Source organism: Mastomys coucha, unplaced genomic scaffold, assembly GCF_008632895.1.
Source record: "Mastomys coucha isolate ucsf_1 unplaced genomic scaffold, UCSF_Mcou_1 pScaffold7, whole genome shotgun sequence".
NCBI classification, from domain to species: Eukaryota; Metazoa; Chordata; class Mammalia; order Rodentia; family Muridae; genus Mastomys; species Mastomys coucha.
This window is the reverse complement of record NW_022196913.1, coordinates 38,962,444-38,984,351: the sequence shown is the minus strand read 5'-3', so window position 1 is coordinate 38,984,351 and position 21,908 is coordinate 38,962,444. Positions and strand designations below refer to the sequence as shown.

Sequence of the window (21,908 nt, the reverse complement as noted above, 5' to 3'; positions counted from 1 at the left end):
TTGTTCTGGCAGCATGTGTATAGTAGAGGATTGCAAAAATCAATCATCAATGGGAGGAGAGGTCCTTGATCCTGTGAAGATTCTGAGCCCCAGTGTAGGGGAATGCCAGGGCCAATAAGTAGGAGAGGGCGGGGTGGCAAGCATGGGGAGGGGGGAGCCAACAGGGGTTTGTTCTTGTTGTTTTTGTTTGTTTGTTTCTTTGTTCCTGGGAGGGGAAACTGGGAAAAGAAAAATCATATGACATGTAAATAAAGAAAATATCTAATAAAAAATTTATATTGCAAACTAACAAAACTAACAAAACCCCCTGTGCTATAATGTCTATTTTCTTTTGGCATTCTAGTTCTTATAAATGTATTGGCTTAAGATGACCCATAAGACCTTACAGTTTCTATGGGACTAGTATATGGGAACAGCTTAGTTCTTTGTTGGCTCAAATTCTTACCGGCTAAAATAAAGATATCAGATTATTTTTCCTCAAAAAAAAAAAAAAAAAAAAAAAAAAAAAAAAAAAAAAAAAAAAAGACATCCATGCTATATGACAGGATTCAAGCACTCAGAACACTATGGCTGCCCCACTGAGCCTGTGGCATTTTACAATAGATGTTGACTACAGTCAAATGATTATAATCATCACTTTCAGTGGCCATGTAAAATGATTCTGTGATTGTTTCGTTAAACTTCTCCTTGGGGGATTTAGGTATAAAAAGCAATACTCTAGACTCAACTTGCTGAAGGCTCTTGGGCCTTTTGATAAGCCTGATGTCCCTTAGACTTTGACTTTCCAAGAGTACAGAGGCTTTCAAGAGAGTACCCACATCCTTTTTACTTTGTGGATAACTCCAGAAAGTTGTCTTGCATGCTCTATGTATGGTCTAGGAAATTGTCTCACACAATTCACTCTGTGAATTTGTATTGCTTAAAAGATAATGCTGATCTTCTTCCTTGACCCTTCAGTCTATGAATGGTGAGATTAATTTTAATGTGCTCCGTATAAGCTCAGACCGCTCCAGAGATTATAGAATTTTAGCTCTTCCTATCTGTTTTCTTAGGGGCTGTAGGAAAAATGCCTGAGCTTCTTAAGGGGTCCATCAGATTATCTGGTAGAGGTGGCCATCTTACCTGTGGGCAGAAGGTGTTCTCATTGTTCATCCATCCAACAAGGATGGATGGAAGGGCAGGTCCTTGCTCACTGATGTACGTTAGTCATGGCCCATGAGAATGTCAGGAGAAATAAAGCCAGAAAACCCTGTGTTTTTTTCTTCTTCATTTTGATGTATCATGCACATTTCAAAGCTATACTTGAATATTGTGAGAAGCAGAAGTATATTATTTTCCCTTTCTAATTTTCTCTTATGAAATCTTCTAGTTAGAAAATTCAGACAAGCTGAGAGAATAGGGTAGTCTGATAAAAGTCTGAACTAATTATTTTAGATATTACAATTTTTACATCCTGCTACATTTCCTTCATGTACTTGCTACCATATGTCTATATGTATTATGCTATATGTATTATTATATACTTAGTAATTGCAGAGTAGTTTAAAGTCAGGGTTTCTGTTTTTTTGTTTGTTTGTTTGTTTTTATACTATAATATAAGTTCCTCAGCAAATAAATCCAAAAGGGTTATTTATATTACAAAGCACAATAAGCATGTTTAGAAAATAAACACAAATTATATAAATATCATCTAATATTCTATTGTTATAAAAATAATTTCCCAGTGGTCCAAGGCTTATTCTTTATGCTCATGACTTAATTTTATTTTTACAAACCAGCAATGAATTGTTGACACTTGGGTCATTCCTGCTGCTGTTCTTAGACTTAAGGGCATTCTAATATTCATACAATTGTTTGTACCCCTAATCTGCTCCTCTGAAGCATATCCTATTTTTATAACAGGGTTACCTTGGTTGGATGCCTCTAAAAACTCATGCTAGTTACCTTCTTCTGTGTATAACACAACAACTAGGAAATACGAATTTGAAATTTTCTCAGGCTCCAATTACCATGGCAACTGTGGGCAGGTAACACTGGGTCCTGACTTTCCCATCACTCATTCATTAAGGAGAGTCCTGGCCTACTGGGACCTTCAGTGGCAGGTTCTCCTTGCCTAGTCTCTATACATAGCAGCTCCGCAGATGTGAATGTTGATGAGATGTGGCCATGGATTTTAATATGATATCCATCCTGGAATCCCAATGGTTGGTTGGAATATTTTTAGAAGCACACAGAAATAATCTCAGTCAACAAAGAAAATCCATGCCCTCTGCTTCTGACTTCATCCCTTTCTCACGTCCAGGAACCAACCATGTGCAAAAACAGGAAGAGCTCCTCCTGCCATAGGGTCTATGCACTGTCTAAAAGCTAAATCACACATAGACATGCCACATGTTGTTAAGAAACATAGCTTGAATGTATCTCCCAAATACTCATTTGTTTAAAACTTAGTTCCCTTATTCATATGCTGATGGCATTTGAATGGGGCCCAGGGAAGAGATCTGTATCACGTGATGAAGGTAGGTCCTTGTCATGGCGTCTGTGCTTAATAAGAGGAGAAAGACTGGAGGTTGTTTGTTCTCACTCCCTTGTTAAATGACACTATCTACCATGCCATGGTGCATCAACAAGACCCTTGCCAGTTTCCAACCATACTGTTGGGCTTCCAACCTCCACGATGATACGAAGTAACCTTTTGGTCTCTATAAAGTACCAAGTCTCTGGTATTTTGTTATAACAGCAGAAAATAGATAAGGTCGCACAGTACCAAGAAGTGATGGGCAAAGTGTACCTGTCCTGGGAAGCACTCAAGGGTGACATTCTGAAGAGGTGCTAGATTTGAGCTGCAATAAGGGAGAGAGGCATTTGAGGACCTAGAAAACAGTACTATCTAGGAGTAACTGTTGAATTAGCTGGGACGTCTATAGATGAATGGACCATGAAAATGTGAAAGTGTCAGGGAATGGGATGGAAGACAGGATGACAAGAGGTCTATATGATGAGTGTGGACCATGCAGATGTCTGGGAGCCGGGTTAAGATTTAGAATTTACTTCTGACTCAGGAAGCCACTGGAGCAAAGTCACTGTGCATCCACAATGATCAAGTGGATAAGTGTCCATGGACTACTTATCTGTATACCAACTTTCCCCAGGTCCTTGTTTTTCTACATTTTTCCTAAATCACAAACCCTAATGTATGCACAGTTTTGTACATCAGTTTGGGCAAGTAATTTTACGTCCTTTGGGAAAATCAAACATATCCATATTATCTTTATATATCCATGTCTCTATTCCTCTATCAACATGGTAAAAAAAAATTTAAATTTGTCTTGCTTGTTTTACACTAATATTGCTGTTTACTGAAGCATTATGTTAGCTCAAAACAGGTAAGAATGATATTCAGGCCTGAGGACTAGCTCTAAAAGAAAATGCTGAATCCTTGTAGGAAGGGTGATATCTGTATCAATCTATCCACACTAAACATAGGCCGTCCCAGTAGCAATATGACAATCCAGCATGACGTCACTGTTTCCAGACACAGTGTTGATTCATAAACATTTCCAGGTTAACCTTTAGACTTTGCTTATTTTCCATACAGTTTCCACAAACAGACTCACCAGCTCACCTGCTCAAGATGATCTCTGGCAGTCCATGGAAAGTGGGTCAAGTAGTCGATTTCACCAGTAAGAAACATGAAACTCAAAGATAACACTCGTGAGCTCCTGCCAGTGAGGGATAGGACAGAGTGGATGGGGGAAGGGATAGCAACACTGTGTAACCACAGGCTGTTTTGCCGAATGCCTTCACTGATTAAATATTAGGAAAAGTGTAAAACTCCAAGAGTCCCTTTCCAATGGGGTTACTGTAGCTGCAAACGGTCTTATGTAGTCTTGTGCTCTGGGCTTCCTGCATGCCAGGCAATCACTCCAACTCTTCGGCTGTATACTCTTACTTGCTTTTCACTATCTGAACTGACACAGGTATTTCAAAACTGTCTATATTGGTTCTTGAACTCACTCAAGCTCAGGCAGGCCTTCTTGCCTCAGCCTCCTTACTAGCCAGGACCGTTGGCTTGAGTTACCAACTCTGGCTCATTTCACAGTCTCGAGTTTTCTTTAGATTTTAGAAATCTCAGTGCTTAAGAGTGGTGATTACGTACAACTGTTTACCAAAGCCAGATAATATAGTTAGACCTCTATATCCAAGATTCAACCAACCACAAAGGCAAAAAAAAAAAAAAAAAAAAAAAAAAAAAGTGTTTGTATTGAACATTTACAGATATTTCTTTTTGTAATTACTTTCTAAATACTATGTACAACTATTTAAACACTGTAGCCATCTTATAAATCATTTAAATATGATTTAAAGCATGTGGGAAGAGTGTGTACATTCTGTTGTGTGCATTTTCTGATAATGTCTTTGTTTGCTTTCTGCTGTTGTGATCCACCATGAAGAAAACTCAAATCCTTGGAAGAATGTTGCTTACTGAGTTGTTCCTTGTGGCTTGTTCAGGCTGCTTTCTTTATACAACCCAGAACCACCTGTCCAGGGGTGGGCGCATAGTGGGCAGGGCTCTTGCACATCAATCACCAAGCAAAGAAAAACACCCATAGATTTGCCCATAGGCCAATTTCAATTGTTTCCCTCTTCTCAAGTGATTAGCCTGTGTCAAGTTGACAAAACAAAACAACAACAACAAACAAACAAAATCCCTAACCAACAAGAAGCATGGGAAGGGCTCCTAAGAAAAAATTTTTTCTCAAAGTACTGTAGAGTGTCTCTAGTGATAATTAGGAGAAATTTAAATCATCGTTTCATATTAATGTCTTCAATCCAAATTTTAATCATGGAAGCTTTCCATCTTTGATTTTAGGTTTACTTTTCACAGAAAATTTTGAATTTTTCTGATTTTTTTTTAAAATAGGGTCTCACTATGTAGCCCTGGCTAGCCTGAACTAGCCTGAAAATTCACTACATAGAAACACACTGGCCTCAAACTTAGAGAGACCTCTGCCTCGTGAGTGCTGGAATCAAAGATATACACCACCATTCCCGGCCAACTGTAAGCCATTTGCTTTATTATACGATATATAAATATTTTGTACCATATTTAAAAAAAAGTTTCAGAATAAAAACAATCTACTCAAATATATGCTATCACCTCTAAGGTAGCCAAAGGTGAAATCTGTGGCCTAGGCCACGAGCTACTACCATCTTCAGGAGAGGAGCAGACGGGATAGTGTGCAGGTTGATGTGAACGGCAGGTAGGAGACAGTCAGGAAAGGCCAGGGGATTTCCTTGCCTTATGAGCTGTGAGCCTGAGATGGGATAGCAAACACAGATTCAAAGACAGAACCATAGAGAAGTCCTGCTGGGGAGGCTCAAGGTTCCAGAGGTCACATGTAGTCCATCCACGTTTTGTGGTTTTCATGGTTTGGATTATAAGTGTCCTCGAAGTCCCATATCCTAAACATGTGGCCACCAGGTTGTGGTACTATTGAGAAGTAGTAGAACTCTTGGGAGGTAGGCCTGGTGGGGGGAATTAGGCCACTGGAGCCTTGGTTTGCTGGCTACCAAGGTGAGCAGATCTCTCCATGTGCTTCCATCTCTACGTGTGGCCTCTCTCTAGGCCCAAAGCAACAGGACTAAGTGACCATGAGTCAAAGCATATTTTTCCCCTTTGAATACCCCCATATCGTAGGTGATTTTTTTTTCTTTTTCTTTTTGTCACAATGATGGAACACTGACTAAACTGAGCAGCAGAGATAGATAGTGTCCATGCCATCTGCCAGGAGGAAAAAAATGTGGTCACCGAAAGCAAAGAATTTGCTCAGATGAACTTTGAAATTACTTTGCAATTACAGTAGCGATGCCCCTGGCTTTGGGTTAAATTCAGAAGACGCAACCATTGCATAAAGGAAAAGCTCATGCTCTGAGACCCCACTCTTGAGGGACAGTGACCATAAACATTGCTCTTTTTTTAAAAGGTGGTTCAAGCACACAGGGCTTGTGTGCTTCCAGTAAAACTCAGGGCTGACAGTGGATTGTGAAAATTCTCCCAATGTTCCATTAATGGAAGGGGAAGAAGAGCCGTTTTTATGTGAAGGCCAGATTGTCCATCTCTCTCATTCAGTTCTTTGTGCCATTAGTTCACTTGTTCAGCAGATAGACGGTGGGTATTTGTCAGGTACCAGGCCCTGTGAACTGGTAACACAAACATGGTCACCAGATGTGATTGGAGCAACTCCTTGACCTGTGAAGAGTCTGTTTTAGCCAGGTAAATCTGATGGCTACTTCATGATGACTATGAACCAATTCAGTTACCACAGCATCTCCTGGTACCTTCTTGACTAAGTGAGGCTGTGCCGGGATCAGCTATGCTACCCACTTAGCATAGCTGATAGATGACTGAGAAACTCTAGGCCCCCATCAGCAATGCAGAAGCTGAAGTGCCATCCAGGCACTCTATATCACAATTTGCTTTCTATTGAGGTCCTGGGAAATTCACAGGCCCACTGGGGTTAAGAGGTGCTCTTGGGAAGAGTGAATAGGAATCCATAGGAGGAAGGCCATTCCACAAAGAGAGCCTGCCAGCTTTGAGTGTGGCCCTGAATGTGAAGATACTTGGTATTTGGGGACAATGAAGGAAGCCCAATATTCTGGGAAGATTGGTGCTGAGGAGGATAGTGGGTGAGTAGTCTGCATCAGAGGTCCCTGCTCTGGAGCCCCACTCCCCTCCCAGTCCCCAGCTACTTCCTCCTTTGTCAAGGGATAATGACTGTTTTCATGTGCCTTTGGGCTGCTGAGACCTGTTAGTGCCTGAACCTGTTCACAACTCTGAGGTCCCATTGCTTCTGTTTTGAGGAGAAACAGATGAGCCGAAGGATGCTCACGTGCACATTATACTGCTGGCAGGGCAACTAGTGAGGCAAAAGTCTCCAGACTCCCCAAGCAAGGGATGGAATCAGGCTGCCTTCTGCTCCAGCTAGGAATGCTGGGAAGATGGGCTACAGGATCCCAGCTTTCCCTGGAGCACCATATTCTGGCTCATTCTCACTCCCTGCTCTGGATTGAGCACCCAGGTTTATTTTGCACCTTGATTTGGGGCTAGGTCCTTGCTTTGGAGGCCCCTACCCCCTGGCTTCCTCCTCTGTCAAGGAGTAAATGACCTCCCCGTGCCCTTGGGCTGCTGAAACTCATACCTGTCAACCCCTGAGACCTGCTTTTATGCGGTCTGATGCCGAATATATGGGTCACTCGGGGTTAGCTGGGGAAAAGGCTCCCAATCTTTGTGTTTTCTTTCTCTTGACTCTGAAGATAAGGGAGAAAGAAAAAAAACTGAAGATAAATAAATAAATAAATAAATAGATAGATAAATGTAAGACAATCACAGAAGAAATTCAATTGAATATCCGAGCACCCCTCCAGAAATCCAGGCGTTGAATTCCACGCAGACTTGTGTACAAGCCCGCTATTTAGTCCTATGGATGGACTTGAAGTATCTGGTTCCCAAAGCTCTTACCTGTGAGCAAAGCTCTGCCTTGGATACAACTCGGTAACTGTGAACCTGGCTGGGCTGTGGAGCAGGTGACCCAGAGAGCTCTTGTTTGTTCTCCATTTTCACATTCTATTATGTAGCTCCCAGCCTTGAATCAGCCAATAGGCTTGACTTATAACCCGAAACCACTCCATGTCCCGTGTTATCTGTTACTGACATTTCTGTAACGCAGTCCCTCAAAGGTGTTCGCTACCCCCCTACCCCCCAACAAAGTACTGGAGAGCTTTTGGATTCTTGCTTTAAAGTCCCAACTTAATTTGAGATGCTGTTGAAAAAGTTCCAGATTTCGTTCCACTCATTTTGGATTTCAGATTAGGGATGGTCAGCCTGGTACTGCTTATGTTCATATCAGAAAACACTTTTGGTTCCAAGCATTACCTAGTGCCAGTAACTACAGCTATGACTGGGGTGTACAACACCTTCACCATGTCCAGAAGTCAGCCTGCCATGATTCCTTCCCACCCACCAACATACATTCTTTCTGGTCCCTTCTCTAGGTTTTTCTCTGAGACTTAGATGGAGGAGATTAATACAGAGGACTCATCCACAGCTGAGCACTCATATTTGCTACTTATATTTGGCACTCAGACCAGTTGTAAGTCTCCACATCAACCATTACTCCCTGCAAAAAGAGACGAATCCACAGGTATGACCATAACATCTAGAAGGCAACTTGACAACATGATCCTGTTTACTGATGCAGTTATCACCTTTCCCAGGGCCTGTGACCTCCCCAGTAATGGGCTTTTGACTAGGTTTCTATACTAGTCACAAAATCCCTACAGTAGAGCAGGCCTCACATGCTCCCATCACCCAGGAAACCACTATTGTACTAATTAATGGGCACATCTTGGCAGGTAGGTCAGTCTTGCGGCAGTTAGAGCTGGAACTGATTCATGTTTGCAGCCATATGGTAGAGCCCTGTGCTTACATGCTAGGAGTTCATTTACTCCCCTCTGGATGAACATCTAGACATTAGCAAACACTGCAACCACACACCTCTTAGTATGCACACATGCTAGTATTTTCTAGAATTGGGAAACATACTCCCTGGAGGAACTGTTGGGCCATAAGTTATACATATTTTTAGTTTTAGCCAAGTCCTGCTAGCTGCCTGCCAAGGGCTTATTTCAATGGAAACATCATTATCAATCTCTAAAAGTTCACACTTCCCTTAGAAGCAAACACTTTTGTTCTTGTCAAACTCATCTGATTTTCAAAAGGTTAGAAATACAGGTCCCAAATGTTTCTGTGGAATGCACATATTCCAAAATATATTCTACTTATTAATCAAGTAGAAAAATGAGAGATATATAAAAAAAAGATGATTTGAAGACCATTTCAGAGTGGCAAATGCCCCCAAACTCAGCCCTCCAGAGACTCAGGCATCAGAGGTTTGAATCAGCCTGGGTTACAGAGTGAAACCTTACCTTAAAAAGAATAGGGACTAGACACTTGGTGTTTATTCTTGTTCTGAGGTGTGTGTGTGTGTGTGTGTGTGTGTGTGTGTGTGTAAGAAAGACAGAGAAAGAGAGAGAGAGAGACAGAGAGAGACAGAGACAGAGAGAGAGAGAGAGACAGAGAGAGAGAGAGAGAGAGAGAGAGAGAGAGAGAGAGAGAGAGAGAGAGAGAGAGAGAGAGAGAGAGAGAGAGAGAGAGAGAACAGACTGCTGATCTGGGGAGCACTGTGGAACCTTGACCTCCAGCTTCAGAAGGTCTTCCTGTCCATGCCTGGGTTACTTGAATTACACATTACACTCCAGACCCAAAACATCTTTTTTTAAAAGTAGTAAAATGAAGTGTCTAGGCTGTATATAAAAGTGATTAATGAATGCTCTACGTGGCATAAAAGAGTATGTTCTAACCAGTAACTTCCCAAAAGCAACTGCTTTTACTCCACCATCTCGTTTTCAGATCTCTTTAAGCAACTTCTATTAATAAGAAATCACTTTCTTCAGCTCTCAGGAATGACAAGCTCAAAGGGGAGGCCAGCCTCACCCAGCGAGGCCACCCGAGCAGCAGCGAACTGAAGACTCGATTGTTCCCAGCAAACTCTACCCTAAAGACGAGGTGTTCTGGGGGTCCTGGGGGTGATGTGGAGGAGGGGACAGCTTCAGAAGTGACATGGTGCCAGGCAGGAGTGGGGGTTGGAACAGGAGTGCCTCAGCAGAACTTTTTGGTAAAGTTCTTTTTGCCTAGCTGGTGTCTGCAGTGACTAGAGCGATCTAAGCACCCGCCCCCTGCCGGGGATGACCGGTCAATGGAATCAGGGTCAAGGAGTTCCAGAGAAGGAATACCTGTTGCTAACTTCTAACATCTATGTTCACTGACTCTTCAGAACCGTGTGAAAAGCAGTCGTTCTCCCCTGTTGTAGGCAGAAGAATGCGTCTGGAACCAACTTACAATTCTTAATGCTAGACACTGTTTTCAGTTGGGAGCAGTGCGGTGCTTTCGTTCTCAGTGGGCAGCTCTGCCAAGGGGGACTTCCTAAGTTCCTACTGAGTTGTTCTCTCCAGGGAGACCCCTGTCCCCTACAATTCTGTCCCATATCCTTTGGGCGGACAACCCTCCTAGGGCTCCTCTTCTAAGAACCACACGGTCTTGCCTTCTGGTCTGTCTGTCCCACCGCGTCCCGGGCCTCCGTCAAGCTAAGGCACGACCGGAATGCGCGGGAGGACCCGGGGCGGAGACGCCGGGAACCGAGGGGACACGGGGAGGGCCAGCCTGAGTCCCGGCCCAGACCAGGCGGGTCGAGGGCGGCGCGGGGACCAGCACCAGTCCCACTGTCCCGATTCCCGCGTGGTATGAGCCCTCGTCCCCGCCCCGTGCGGCGCCGCCCCGGGGACTCTGGACTCCAGCGACGAGTCGATCCCACCCCGGTGTGGGCCTGACCGAGCGCTCAACTCGGGGCTGGAGAATCCCGAGGATCCAGAGTAGGAACGAGGAGGAGAAAGTCGCCTTGCGCGCCCGGAGAGCGCAGGAGCCGCCCGGCCTAGCAGCAGGCAGACCGGGAAGGAGGCGCTGTGCGTGGAGCTCCGGGCCGGGACCGCCCGCGGCGGGTCAGCGGGAGGCAGGAGGGAGGCGCCCCAGCCGGGGCTAGACGTCACCGCCCCCGCCGCCCGCACTGGGAAGTGCCTTATAAAGCCGCAGTCCGTGCAGTCCGACAGACTCCTGGCGGCGCCGCCCTGAGCGCGGGCCCCACGTAGCCTCCCCAGAGTGCGCGCAGAGCTGGGGTGTATTCCCGGGCCACCAACATCTCCCCACGGGGACTCTTCACCGCCGTTGCGGGGATCGATTGCGTCCCACTGAGAACCCCTGATCGCCCCTGCCGGGACCCACTCTGCCCAGGCGGACCCCCAAGTGGGGGGCCGAGGGCGCCCCCGGCGGCAGGGGCATGCGCCTCCCGCGGCATGGCCTCGGCGGTGTTTGAGGGCACGTCGCTCGTGAACATGTTCGTGCGCGGCTGCTGGGTGAACGGGATCCGCAGGCTCATCGTCAGCCGGCGTGGCGACGAGGAGGAGTTCTTCGAGATCCGCACCGAGTGGTCGGACCGCAGCGTGCTCTACCTGCACCGCAGCTTCGCCGACCTGGGCCGCCTGTGCAAGCGCCTCCGCGATGCCTTCCCCGAGGACCGGTCTGAACTGGCGCGCGCGCCGCTGCGGCAAGGTGCGGAGCTGCGGGACTCGGGGTACCGGGCACCGCGGGGATGCGGGAAGCTGCGGGCTGAGGGGGGGTGTCCGGGGGAGGAACATAGCGACGAGATCTCGTCAAAGTCGGCGGGAAGAGTTAACTTAAAACTCTACGGTTCGGCACCTGACAGAGGACATCAAGACCCGGGCTTCCCTGAACGGTCGTTCTGGTAGGACTGGGAGCCCGCACGGAGCCTGGGGCGCACGCTCTTGGAGGATAAATGAGATAGGTGGGGACGGGGACAAGGTCAGCAGGACTCTCGCCTGACTGTCCCAAAGAGTGAGCGGCTTGTGAAGAAGCGGAGGCAACATCCAGAGCTGACAGCTACTGGGTCCCAGCTGCTATGGAGAACCAGTGGCGGCTGGAGTGGGTTTGCTGGAAAGAGTAGAGACAGTTATAGAGTATCGGAACTGGTGGTGGTGGTGGTGGTGGGTGGGGGATCGCAGCGGGTAGGATCTCTGCCCAGGTCCTTCTCGGGAGAGGTCCCATCCGTATTCTGCCCCGAGGACAGCTGAGCCTGAAAGCGAGGTGCCACGCAGCAATCTTTTCCACCTCTCCTAGGAGTGGACCGCCCCGCCTGCATCTGTTCGGCCAACCCAGGGTCCCCACCCCTGAGCTGGGTCTGCATTTGGATTTGATTAGCCACGGCCGCCTCCTCCTTGTGGCCTTGTGACGGTTCTGGTTGGCCATGATTGTTGTTTGCTCAAACAGCGGTGGCTTCCCCTTTCCTAGGGGAAGGACTGGAAGAGCTGAGGAAACTGGAGAGAGAGACCTTGATGGAGAAGGGAAGAATGAAGCGTGAGGCAGCTAGCAGGGTAGGCGGTGGGGTAGGAGGGATCAATAGTGCTTCTGAGCAGACTTCCCCCAATGCGTGGCCACCTGGGGCTCCGAGATCCAAGGCCCCAAGCCCTCATTTTTGCAGAGTCCTCAAAGCAGTCATCCTGTGACAACTTGGGGCGAAGTTACTCAAGGTTAGCCAGTACACGTCTCCGTGGCCGCCTGTCTGGCTAAGGACTTGAGATAACCTCCGTTTCCCTCTGGTGATAGGTTCCACCAATGTGTGGATTATGTGGATAATTAGCTCCATTCTCATGACACATTCCCTGGCAGACACATCATTTGGACAGATTCCCAAAACCAAGTGAGTTTGGAGGCCCTGGAGTGACAAGCCTGGCTGAGATCTCCATCCCAGCCCCTCCCAGGGGCTGAGCACCTTTTTCAAGATTAGACCTGTTTTTATGGTTCTAAATTTGCTCTTTGTTGTATTTTTAATTGAACAAATGGATGTCTGAGTCAGGAAAGCATAGGAAGGGTCGATGGTCTACTCAGTGGCTTCTTCTGGAACAAGGCAGGCCACAAACAAGTTGAACTTCCCTCTGAGCAGGTCCCAGAGCCCCAGAGCTCTGCTGTGACGACAGACAAACTAGAATCATACCATCATCTGTGAGAGAACCTGTTGCCTGTGGGGTTTTGTGAGGGGTGAAATGCCTGGTTGTATCTGGTGACAGTAAGTGTCTGTAAATGCCACTTGTTTACTGCCAGCACCTTCTGGCCAGGGCTCCTGCTGGTAGCAGAGAGTGTGCGGAAGGGATGTGACTTCAGTGTGGAGTCACAGGTGAGAAGGCCTTCCCTGAAGCAGAAGGGAGGAAACCATTTCACCTTTGTTCACCTGGTCTCTTTTGCATTTACGCAACCATCTGGAGTCGAGTCACAGGCCCTGCAGTGTAGTCGCACAGTCTCTAAGAGTAACGGAAGTATTCAGAATTGGTTAGAAGTAGGTGACTATCATGCAGATAAAAAAAAGGGTATGAGACCTGCCTTCAGGTATCTGAAGGTAGGAAAAAGCAGAGTAGGGGTTAGAAATACTGATGGAGCTGGCAGGGGCAGCTGAGGTGAGACGCAGTGACTGACAACAACCTGCTATGTGACCATTAGAACTACCCAGCACTGGTGCCCGGTCCTAGCTGATGCAAACCTCTTATGAGGGTCTAGCTAGTACCTCCTACGTGGAATGACGAAGAACCCCGGGAGCAGTAGGGAGGTGAACCTGAATCAGGACCCATTCTGGTTCTCCTTTCTTTGCTTGATCTTTCCCTAGTACCACCCAGAGTTGGTTCCACAAAACCATGAAGGGTCTTTTTCTTTCATTGATCCTTTCAAGTCTAGGGAAAGTTGAGTGCGAAGTAAAATACCCTATAGTAGCACAAAGGAAGGTTCTGCCTCTTTTCCATGCAAATTTGTTACTTGCATTAAAAAATCATATTTTCAAACTACCGACAGGAAAGGTGTCCTATCAGTGTAGAGTGCTGGCCATTCGGTTTCTGTCAGATTCCCAAGTCTGTATTTATTGAAATTTCTGGGCTGAGTTCAATTTATGTCATCTGGCTTTTATTAGAAAATCTTCCCAGGGAATAGGCTGGTGGTAGGTGCTTTGACAAGCAGAAGAGTGGGGAGGCCACGGCTCTACTTCGTATGTCTGAATTTTCATGCAGTTGAAGAGGAACTGAGCCCTGTCTTGCCATGAGAGAGATTTTAGGTGAAGAGAATCAGTCTTTCTTCTTCTTCTTCTTCTTCTTCTTCTTCTTCTTCTTCTTCTTCTTCTTCTTCTTCTTCTTCTTCTTCTTCTTCTTCCTCTTCCTCCTCCTCCTCCTCCTCCTCTTCCTCCTCCTCCTCTTCCTCCTCCTCCTCTTTCTCCTTCTTCTTTTCTTCTTCTCCGTCTTCTTCTGTGGTGTTATGGTTGGTGGATGTTCAACAGGAAACATTTGCCTGTTTATTACGCCTTTTTATGTGTCCTGATGACACATAGGCAGGGATAATGGTATCCCTTCATGGGGTGGAGGCATGGTGCTCTCTGGACTTCCATTTGGATGAGATTGGGTAGTGCTGATCTGTCTTGCTTCTCTCCTGTACATTTTTTTTTTCATGGAACCAGGTCTCTCCAGACACTAACTGGTAGCAGGTTGATAGCTTATGACTCAGGGCTGGTAGAGCCACTTCTTGCTGTGTTGTCTGTCCTTCAGCCCTGGGACAGGGAGATGGCTGCTTCCTGTGGACATTGCGTCTGGGTTGCCAAGGTGTCCCCTCACCTGCTCTTACTTTTCTGCTCTCATTCACAACTGCTGTCTTGTGTTTAAGTCCCCTGTGCTGTGTGATACTTATTGCTTCAGATTGTGAGCAAAACCCTCTCGATTTGTTTACATCTCGAACACATGGGGAGGCCTGTGCTTACAGGCAGAAACAGGTAAATGTTTCCTGTTGACCATTTGAGACTCTTGGAGTATTTGGATCCTCTTTGTAGTAGGTACCCATGGCAGAGCTGTGACATCTGAACTGGCCTGCTTATCTCTCCTGCTGCAGATTCTATTTCAAAGTGCCCAGGTGAGCTTAGACTTTTGATGATGACATTTTGGGTTTACATTCATTTATGTGATCACATATTGGCTGCCAGGCACTGTGTAGGTGCGGGGGGGGGGGGGGGGCAAGGAAACAAGTAGCCAGAAACAGCTAGAACCTCGCACTATCCTTTTGATTACTGAATTTTGGTTAGAAGAAATGCATTAATAAACGAGATCAGTACACAATAAAGTATGATCAATACTCAGAAGAAACAATATTATATAAGCCACAAAAGCGGCGATGACTTTAAGGGGCAGGGAATATGTTTAGTCTTTAGATAAAGGGTCAAGGATGACCTTACTGAGTTAGAGATTTGAAGAAGAAAAACCAAAGCAGTAGGCACCTGGGACCTCCAGGCAGGTAGAGAACATTTTAGGGTTAGGGGTTAGCAGTGGAGAGATCAGCATAGCTGCGCTGGAGAGTGTAGGTTAGGGAGCTGGAGAGGCAGATGTCGGTCAGTCATGATCTCCGTCCTCACTGAGGACTCTGAGCCAGGCAGTTGACTTGGTATGAGTTGAACTGCAGCTGATGTGCTGAGATTGATGGAACAGAACAAGGGAGAACATGGAGGAGGTTGGAGGGCTGCTGGGACCAGGTGTGATGGAGCAGGCATGAGAAGGGGCCACACACTGGCCTGGAGGGGAAATCCATGGAGGTGCTGAGAGACTAGAGGTTGGTGAGTGGCACACAGCACAAGCCCAGAATTCTGGCACCCTGTGCTGCAGTGGAGTAGGAAGGACTGGCTGAGAGGGCCAGCCTGGGACCTGGCATTTAGCAGTCCAAATTGTAAGGCGAACCCGCACGTGGTGTTCCTGTCCTTGCTGTGTTCAGTTGTATCACCAGTCCTGAGCACCTTCAGTGTCTAGGACACTGCATCTTCCCAGACGCGTGAGAGCCTCAGCTGGGATCAGGTCACAGATGCAGCACCTGGCTTCACATCCCAGACCTGTGCTCTGTTCCCCAGGTCTGCCCCAGCTCCCCATCACGTTGTCCTCACCTGGACATCAGGGAGAAGTATGATGTCACTGGCAGACAGGGAGGACCAGATGCATCTCAGAGGCACCAAGTTGCTTTCTTAGTGAGCATGCTGTAGGCGGGTCTGGACAGCTGAGCAGGGTATGGAGTTGCCACTTCTGCCTGGGCTTTGATGTTGGGATGTTAGGATGCTTGCTGCCTTTGGCACTTGCTGCAGCCTCATCCCCACGTAGAGCTTCCCCACAGACACTCTGCCATCCTGGCATGGCAGCCCTCACTCCTTGGATTTGACCATTTCCTCTGGCTCACCATTTATTTATTTATCATTGATTGATTGATTGATTGACTCTTTCATGTGTAGAGCCCCCCTGACCCATCCTGTCCTGAGGTGCCTGCTTCTCCCCACGCTCTCCCTCTTTCTTGTTTTGCACTTGCTCCCAGACCCCTGCCCTGCTGCCCACACCAGGCTCCACTCTGACATCCTTGACTCCCTTCTTCCGTAAATGATTTCTTGGCTGCCCTTAGTTTCTGATTCCTTGACTTCGTGCCATAAATCTTGTACAATGGCCTGGGCCACCGTGACACGTGGGTTGCCTTTCCTAGCTGTGGCTGGAACCGGTTAAAACTTACGTAGCCGGTCCAGCATCTTGCATCTACGTCACGGCTTCTCCCATGGGATGCTGGAGGGAGAAGCTTGTCTCTTCTTCTCGACCAGCCCTCACTGTGAGTCTGCAGACAAGGCACACCCCATGACCCCGTGCACTCAGGTGGTTCAATAGATACTTAGGTCCCTTTCATTTCAAAAACCAGGTTGGGCCTGATAATTCTCTGCTGCCTTGGCAGACCCTTTCCAGGAGTACAAGGGGATCCATTCTTGCATTGTGCGTAGTTGACAGTAAGAGCCGCCACAGTACGTGTGGATAGTAAGGCAGAGAGAATCAAAGACGGAGTGCCTCTCCACAGAGCTCAACTGGCAGTAAGTGAGGAGTGTGGGCTTCAACTTGGGGGGGATTGCAGGGGGCTGCAGTGAGGTACAAGCCAGCCTGTGTTTTGCTTGAGTGTCTTCAAAAGTGAAGGCCAGGCCATCACAACTTCTCCTGGGCCAGCAGCAGGCTGGAAACAATAGATTGAAGGCACATGCTGTCATGGGTTGGCACCATCATGACCCAGAAAGGTGGTTCTATTTTTATATTTTGTGTGCGGGGATTGGACCCAGGACTGTGTATTCTACATACCCACGCTGCTTCTGAGCTAAACTCCCAGCCCCACAGCAATACTCTTTTTGGCATCTTTGGGTCACAGTATGTGTGTACTCTTTGTTTTTCAGCTGCCGTCACTTAAAAGGTTGTGTTTTGTCACTTCTCAATCTGGAGAAGACCCTAAGAGCCCCTAGATCTGACTTTTGTCCCCGCTGGTGGGAAGACAGGAAGAAGCCGAGTAGCCACGGACCTGTGCTGTTCATTCCTGGCAGCTACGGTGTCTCCTGAATAGGGTCAAATCACTGGTGTGTGTGCTCATGTGCTGCTAGGTATTCGGATGACACCGAGGGCTGGTGCCTGTCCTCATCCCACCCCCAACCCCCAAGTTGAGTGATGACGGCCACAAGTTATTTCTTGGAACCTTCACATGCAAGCTCCCCTTTCCCATTTGTTTGGAGAGCAGACGTCTGCTTACCCTTTGTGGATGAGGAAAACATGTCGCAGTCCTTGGATAGAACGGGGGAAAGGAGGGGAGTGGAAGGGACTTGCTTGTAGTGTCCTATTGTTACCTTTTCTGTATGAGGACATTGAGGGCCTGGGAGATGGGGTGGCAAAGCAGGAGACACAGCCAGGTCACCATAGGAGGGTTCTACCTTGGCTTCCAGACAGGTGGGAGCTGTTCTGTGCCTTGTGGCCTCCAGCCAAGTAGTCTAATCCTCAGGGTTTGGAATTTCTGCCTTCCTCCTCCTCCTCTTCATCCCTTTTCTCTTCCCCCTTCCTCTCCATCTTTCCCTTCCTCCTCCTCCTGTTTTCTAGTAAGCATATAAAGTAATGGGTCTCAAGGTGACAGTGCATACTCATATTTTATTCTAACTTGCCTACTACGCTGCCCTCCCCTGTCGTCTCTCCTTGTTGGTGGCTCATTCTTAATTTGATAGCAGTAAGAACATCTGTGTGTCAAGGCAGTGAGTTCTCCTGAGTAATTATAACTGAGAAATGCCCAGCACCGAGCTAGACACATGGAGTTGCTGGCTTTCTCAAGCTGTCTATCCTGTGCCCAGAGTAACCCCTGTAACCCCAGTAAAAGGGCTCTTGTCAGGAGAATGTGGAGACCTAGCATCCTCCAAGGCTGACCCACCTAAGAGCCTGCTCACTGCTCCCAACAGTGCCCTTTGCAGGTGTGACCCCACCCTCCCATTGACTCCCTGCCCCAGCTAAGAGAGAAGGTACCATGGACCACAGTGTGTCCCAACAGGTCCCAAACTAGTACTTATTGCTTGGTGTGGGTCAGACTTGAGTACCTAAGGAATCCTGGGTCAGTGTGTGTGTGTCACTCCAAGAAACAGAATCGCCAAGAATGTGGCATGCTTGCAGCCAGAACCTGCCTGCCTGGGAAGCTGTGATCTTCTTAAGCTCTGTGGGGCTTGTCTTTCTTTCCCAGCTCTTATGACTGCACACTCTCCCCAGCCTCAGGGCCTCTCATGGACCTCCACACTGCCATATCTGTTTACCCTTCAGGTCTCCTGTTGGAGTGAGTAGGGCCATACTCTGTTTTCCTAGGGCCTGAGCCCTGCCCACTCTGTGTGGTCAATGTATGCCTCCTGACCACCTTGTGGATAGCATAAATATCCAGGAGAGGAAGGGTTCCTGCACAGGTTTAGGCCATGGCATCCCCCAATCAGTGGTTTGTGAACTTTAGACAGTGTGTCCTTCCTGTGTGGAAAGGTGAAAATGGGCAAACGCCCAATTGGTAGGGGCAGGAGGGGTAGCTTAGTGGACCACATGCCTAGTATGAAAGATTTTAGGATTCATTTCCAGTACAGTAGGAAAAGAATGGCCAAGTGAGTGGGGATTTTGTTTGTTTCATCATGTAGGGTCTCATCTTGTAGCCTGGGCGGGCTTCCTAAATGCTGGAACTACAGGCATGTGCCACCATGCCTGGCTTGTGACTAGCTTCCTAAAAAGTGCCTGAGTTCTAAGAGGAGAATTTTGCTCTAGGTGGGAGAAAAATGATGAACAGAGAGGAGGGATCAGGAAACTCAGAAAGCTCCATTCAGATGCATTCTTATTTCTCACTTGGAGAAAACGGCTTGGTCCCTTTCGGAGGCCGCTGCTGGGAGCAGGAAGCATTAGAAAAGGAAGGAAGATCAGCTTCCTCCGCTGGGTTCCACGGAAGTTTCCTTCTGGCTCCACCTCTTCTGCCCCTCCCTTCTGGGTTCTCCTTTCAGCTTTTCATCCCAGCTGGAGAGACGTGACTTCTAACCTCTGTCCCTGGGATCCCTGCAAACCTGGCGGTGCTCTGCTCAATGGGAAAGAAGGGAGGAGCAGGCCAGCCAACCAGAGTCCTCCGGTGTGTTACCACACACCAGGCTCAAGGGAACGTTCTTTTTTTTGTGTGTGTGTTCCTCTCTCTTCTATCCTGTGTCAACACACGCTTGTGCATGTGCGTGCCATGTGCTCATACTTCGCAACAGCACTGAGCAAAGACTCACTTGGGGTTTTCTAGGACTTTAGAACCTCCACTGGTGGACCTGACCTTAGTCTCTGCTTTTTAAGCAGACCGCAGTACCTGTTCAGGGGCTGGGTGTCCTGCTCAGGATCGAGAGCCCTTGTTCAGGGCCCAGGGTTCTACCCCCAGGAAGCCAGCCTACAAGCAAGAAGGAGGGAAGGAGATATTTAGAAATTTTTGAAATGTTTTCCTAAAGAGAAGTAAAGTATGTTGTTTCCAGAATTTGTGCTGTATTCAGCCCCCAGATGCAAGACTGCGTGCACCGCTCTCACGGCACACAAATGCACACAGCCAGCTTTTCCCAGCCCTTCGCTTCCGCGCACAGTGCATTGACGGATGCATTTGTTAAACAGACGAACAGCCATTTCAATGCAGTTTGTTATCTGGCTCCAACAAAAGTTTCCCCCAGGGCTGTCCTTTGTGGGGAAGTCAGAAAGCTTCCTCCCTCTTAAGAGAGGCAGGTGCTGTGGGCCATGGAGAACCCGTAATGCATGGTTTCTCGGCTGACCACCTCTTCATCTGCCCTTTATTAACCAGAATTCCTCTGCAGAGGAAGCACTAAGGTTAGAAGTGCTTCTCCGCGCCCTCCCCCCACCAAGTCTTCTGCAGAGGAAGCCTGGGGACCAAGCTCTGTTTAACAGAACCACGGGGCTTGAGATGCTGGTTGCCGAGGTTACGAAACTAATTTGTTTGTGCTTGCTTCATTGAGTTTTGGTTCCAGGAATAAATCAGGTGTTTACTTTTGCTAAAAGCAGCTAATTATGAAACAACCACAAACTATGTTCTGGTGAGGCTAAAGACACACCCCTGGAGTGTGTGTGTGGGGGGGCAGCTCTAGGCTGACTCATTTTTGAAATAGGGTCTCACTATGATTTTAGCTCGAGCTGGCCTGGAACTCGCTGTGTGGACCAGGCCTGGCTCTGCGTCCTAAATGCCAGGGTTTAAGTAATGCACCACCATGTCCAACCAGGCTGACGTTTAGTCCCACAATATGTACTTGGGTTGCTGAAATATGTAGGATATAGTTAATAATTTTTTAATCTTTTAACTGCTTATGCTACACTTGGATAAAATTCTTGTGTCACAAACTATGTGTTGGGAAATTTTAGAAGATGAGGTTATATGAGTAATTATACTTTTTCAGAAACTAGAAAATTTTCAGGGAGAATGAAGCTTTCTGGGTCAAATTCTTCCCGTGTTGAGAAGTGGGCAAAATCATTTTTTTGAGTTTGAGAGAAATCCTTAGGCTTATGTGGTGTGTTGGCACCCTCTGCTGGTGAATATCAGAACTACAACCTCCCTGTGGGACCTCACCCCCCCCCCCCCCCCCCCCCTTTTTTTTTCTCAATACAGGGTTTCTCTGTGTAGCCCTGGCTGTCCTGGAACTCACTCTGTAGACCACACTGGCCTCGAACTCAGAAATCCGCCCGCTTCTGCCTCCCAAGTGCTGAGATTAAAGGCGTGCGCCACCACTGCCTGGCTTTCTGTGACATTTTTGAGTGCATCTGTGCAGTCACAATTATCTTGTCCACCTTTAGTTTCGTTCATTACGATCTCAGATAACAAAATCATGTTGGACATTGTTTGGAAATCACAGCTCTTATGCCTGCTTCATTCAGGTTTGGTTCCAGGAATAAAGCAGGTGTTTGCTTTCCACGAAACCAGTTAAGCACAACCAAATTCTCTCTTCTTTTCTTGCAAGGATAAATCCTGTAGGGAGAAAGGGCCCCTGGGCAGACCCAGGCTGACTTTTCTTAAACCACTAGTGATGTTTGGAGTATCAGAACAAGAAGCATCGGGTAATTCTAAAGTTACTGTATTTAAATACATTTAAAAATGAAGTTGAATAGGTGACATTTGGAAAAGCTGGTCTAAGCCTTTAAAAGCCAAATGACTTGAGTCCCAAGGAAAAGACTTAGCAGGTGTATTAGGAAAGACTGCAAATGTGAGCAAGTAGGTCACTGTGCTAGTAGCCATCCTGCTTGGACCCATGGCTCCTGTCACCTGTTCCTGACAATTAAAGCAGAGACTCCTAGGTAAACCACTCTCAGAGCCCCACCTTTCCCCAGATGGTACTCAGAAAGTCTGGTTATTAGAAGTACAGTGACATCAGGTATTTGGGAATCCCACCAGGTGTGAAACTAAGAGACCCCAGGAGGGTGAAACAATCAGAAGTTTTCAGAGGAAAATTTATTTAATTTTCTGCATTGCAGTCCTCGAGTAGAGGGAGAAGTGTGTTTGTGTGTGTGTGTGTGTGTGTGTGCGTGTGTGTATGTGTGCACTCGAGTATGCATGTGCATGTGCATGGATGTGTTTGTTTCATGTTAAGATACTTTTTGATAGAAAACAACTTTAAAATTGATTGAAGGGAAGTGATGTGCAGGACCCCAAGGAAACGGCCCTGTGAGCTTTGGGGCTCGGGGCTGTCGGAAGCACAGGTGACTCATGCGCCTTGCCGGCCTGGAGGCTGATGGAGGTGAAGTGCAGGGATGCTGGCTGCTGGCTCTTCCTTGCTTCTCGAGGTTGTGCTCCTTAGCCCAGGAGCTGTCACCACAGCAATGACCATCAGGTTGTAGTACTG

The 21,908-nt window shown here is 47.4% G+C and overlaps 1 protein-coding gene and 1 long non-coding RNA gene across 3 annotated transcripts in view; one reads left to right on the top strand and one right to left on the bottom strand.

The window, feature by feature from the left end:
* Positions 1–5,049: 5,049 nt before the first annotated feature.
* On the bottom strand, positions 5,050–10,669 carry LOC116082047. Its single transcript, XR_004115142.1, has 3 exons — positions 9,962–10,669; positions 7,203–7,311; positions 5,050–6,204 (listed from the first exon to the last, which is right to left on the bottom strand). It is a non-coding gene; the product is annotated as an uncharacterized LOC116082047 (long non-coding RNA).
* Positions 10,477–21,908, top strand: part of Pxdc1 (PX domain containing 1) — a 28,038-nt gene continuing 16,606 nt past the window's right edge. Inside the window, exon 1 of one of the 2 annotated variants that reach the window (XR_004115141.1) lies at positions 10,477–11,224. Coding sequence is in view for 1 of the 2 variants with exons in the window: in XM_031358845.1 (XP_031214705.1) it covers positions 10,969–11,224 (256 nt within the window). In the remaining variant the exon portion in view is untranslated. The remainder of the gene's footprint in view (positions 11,225–21,908) is intronic. The other variant, XM_031358845.1, reaches the window with a different exon arrangement.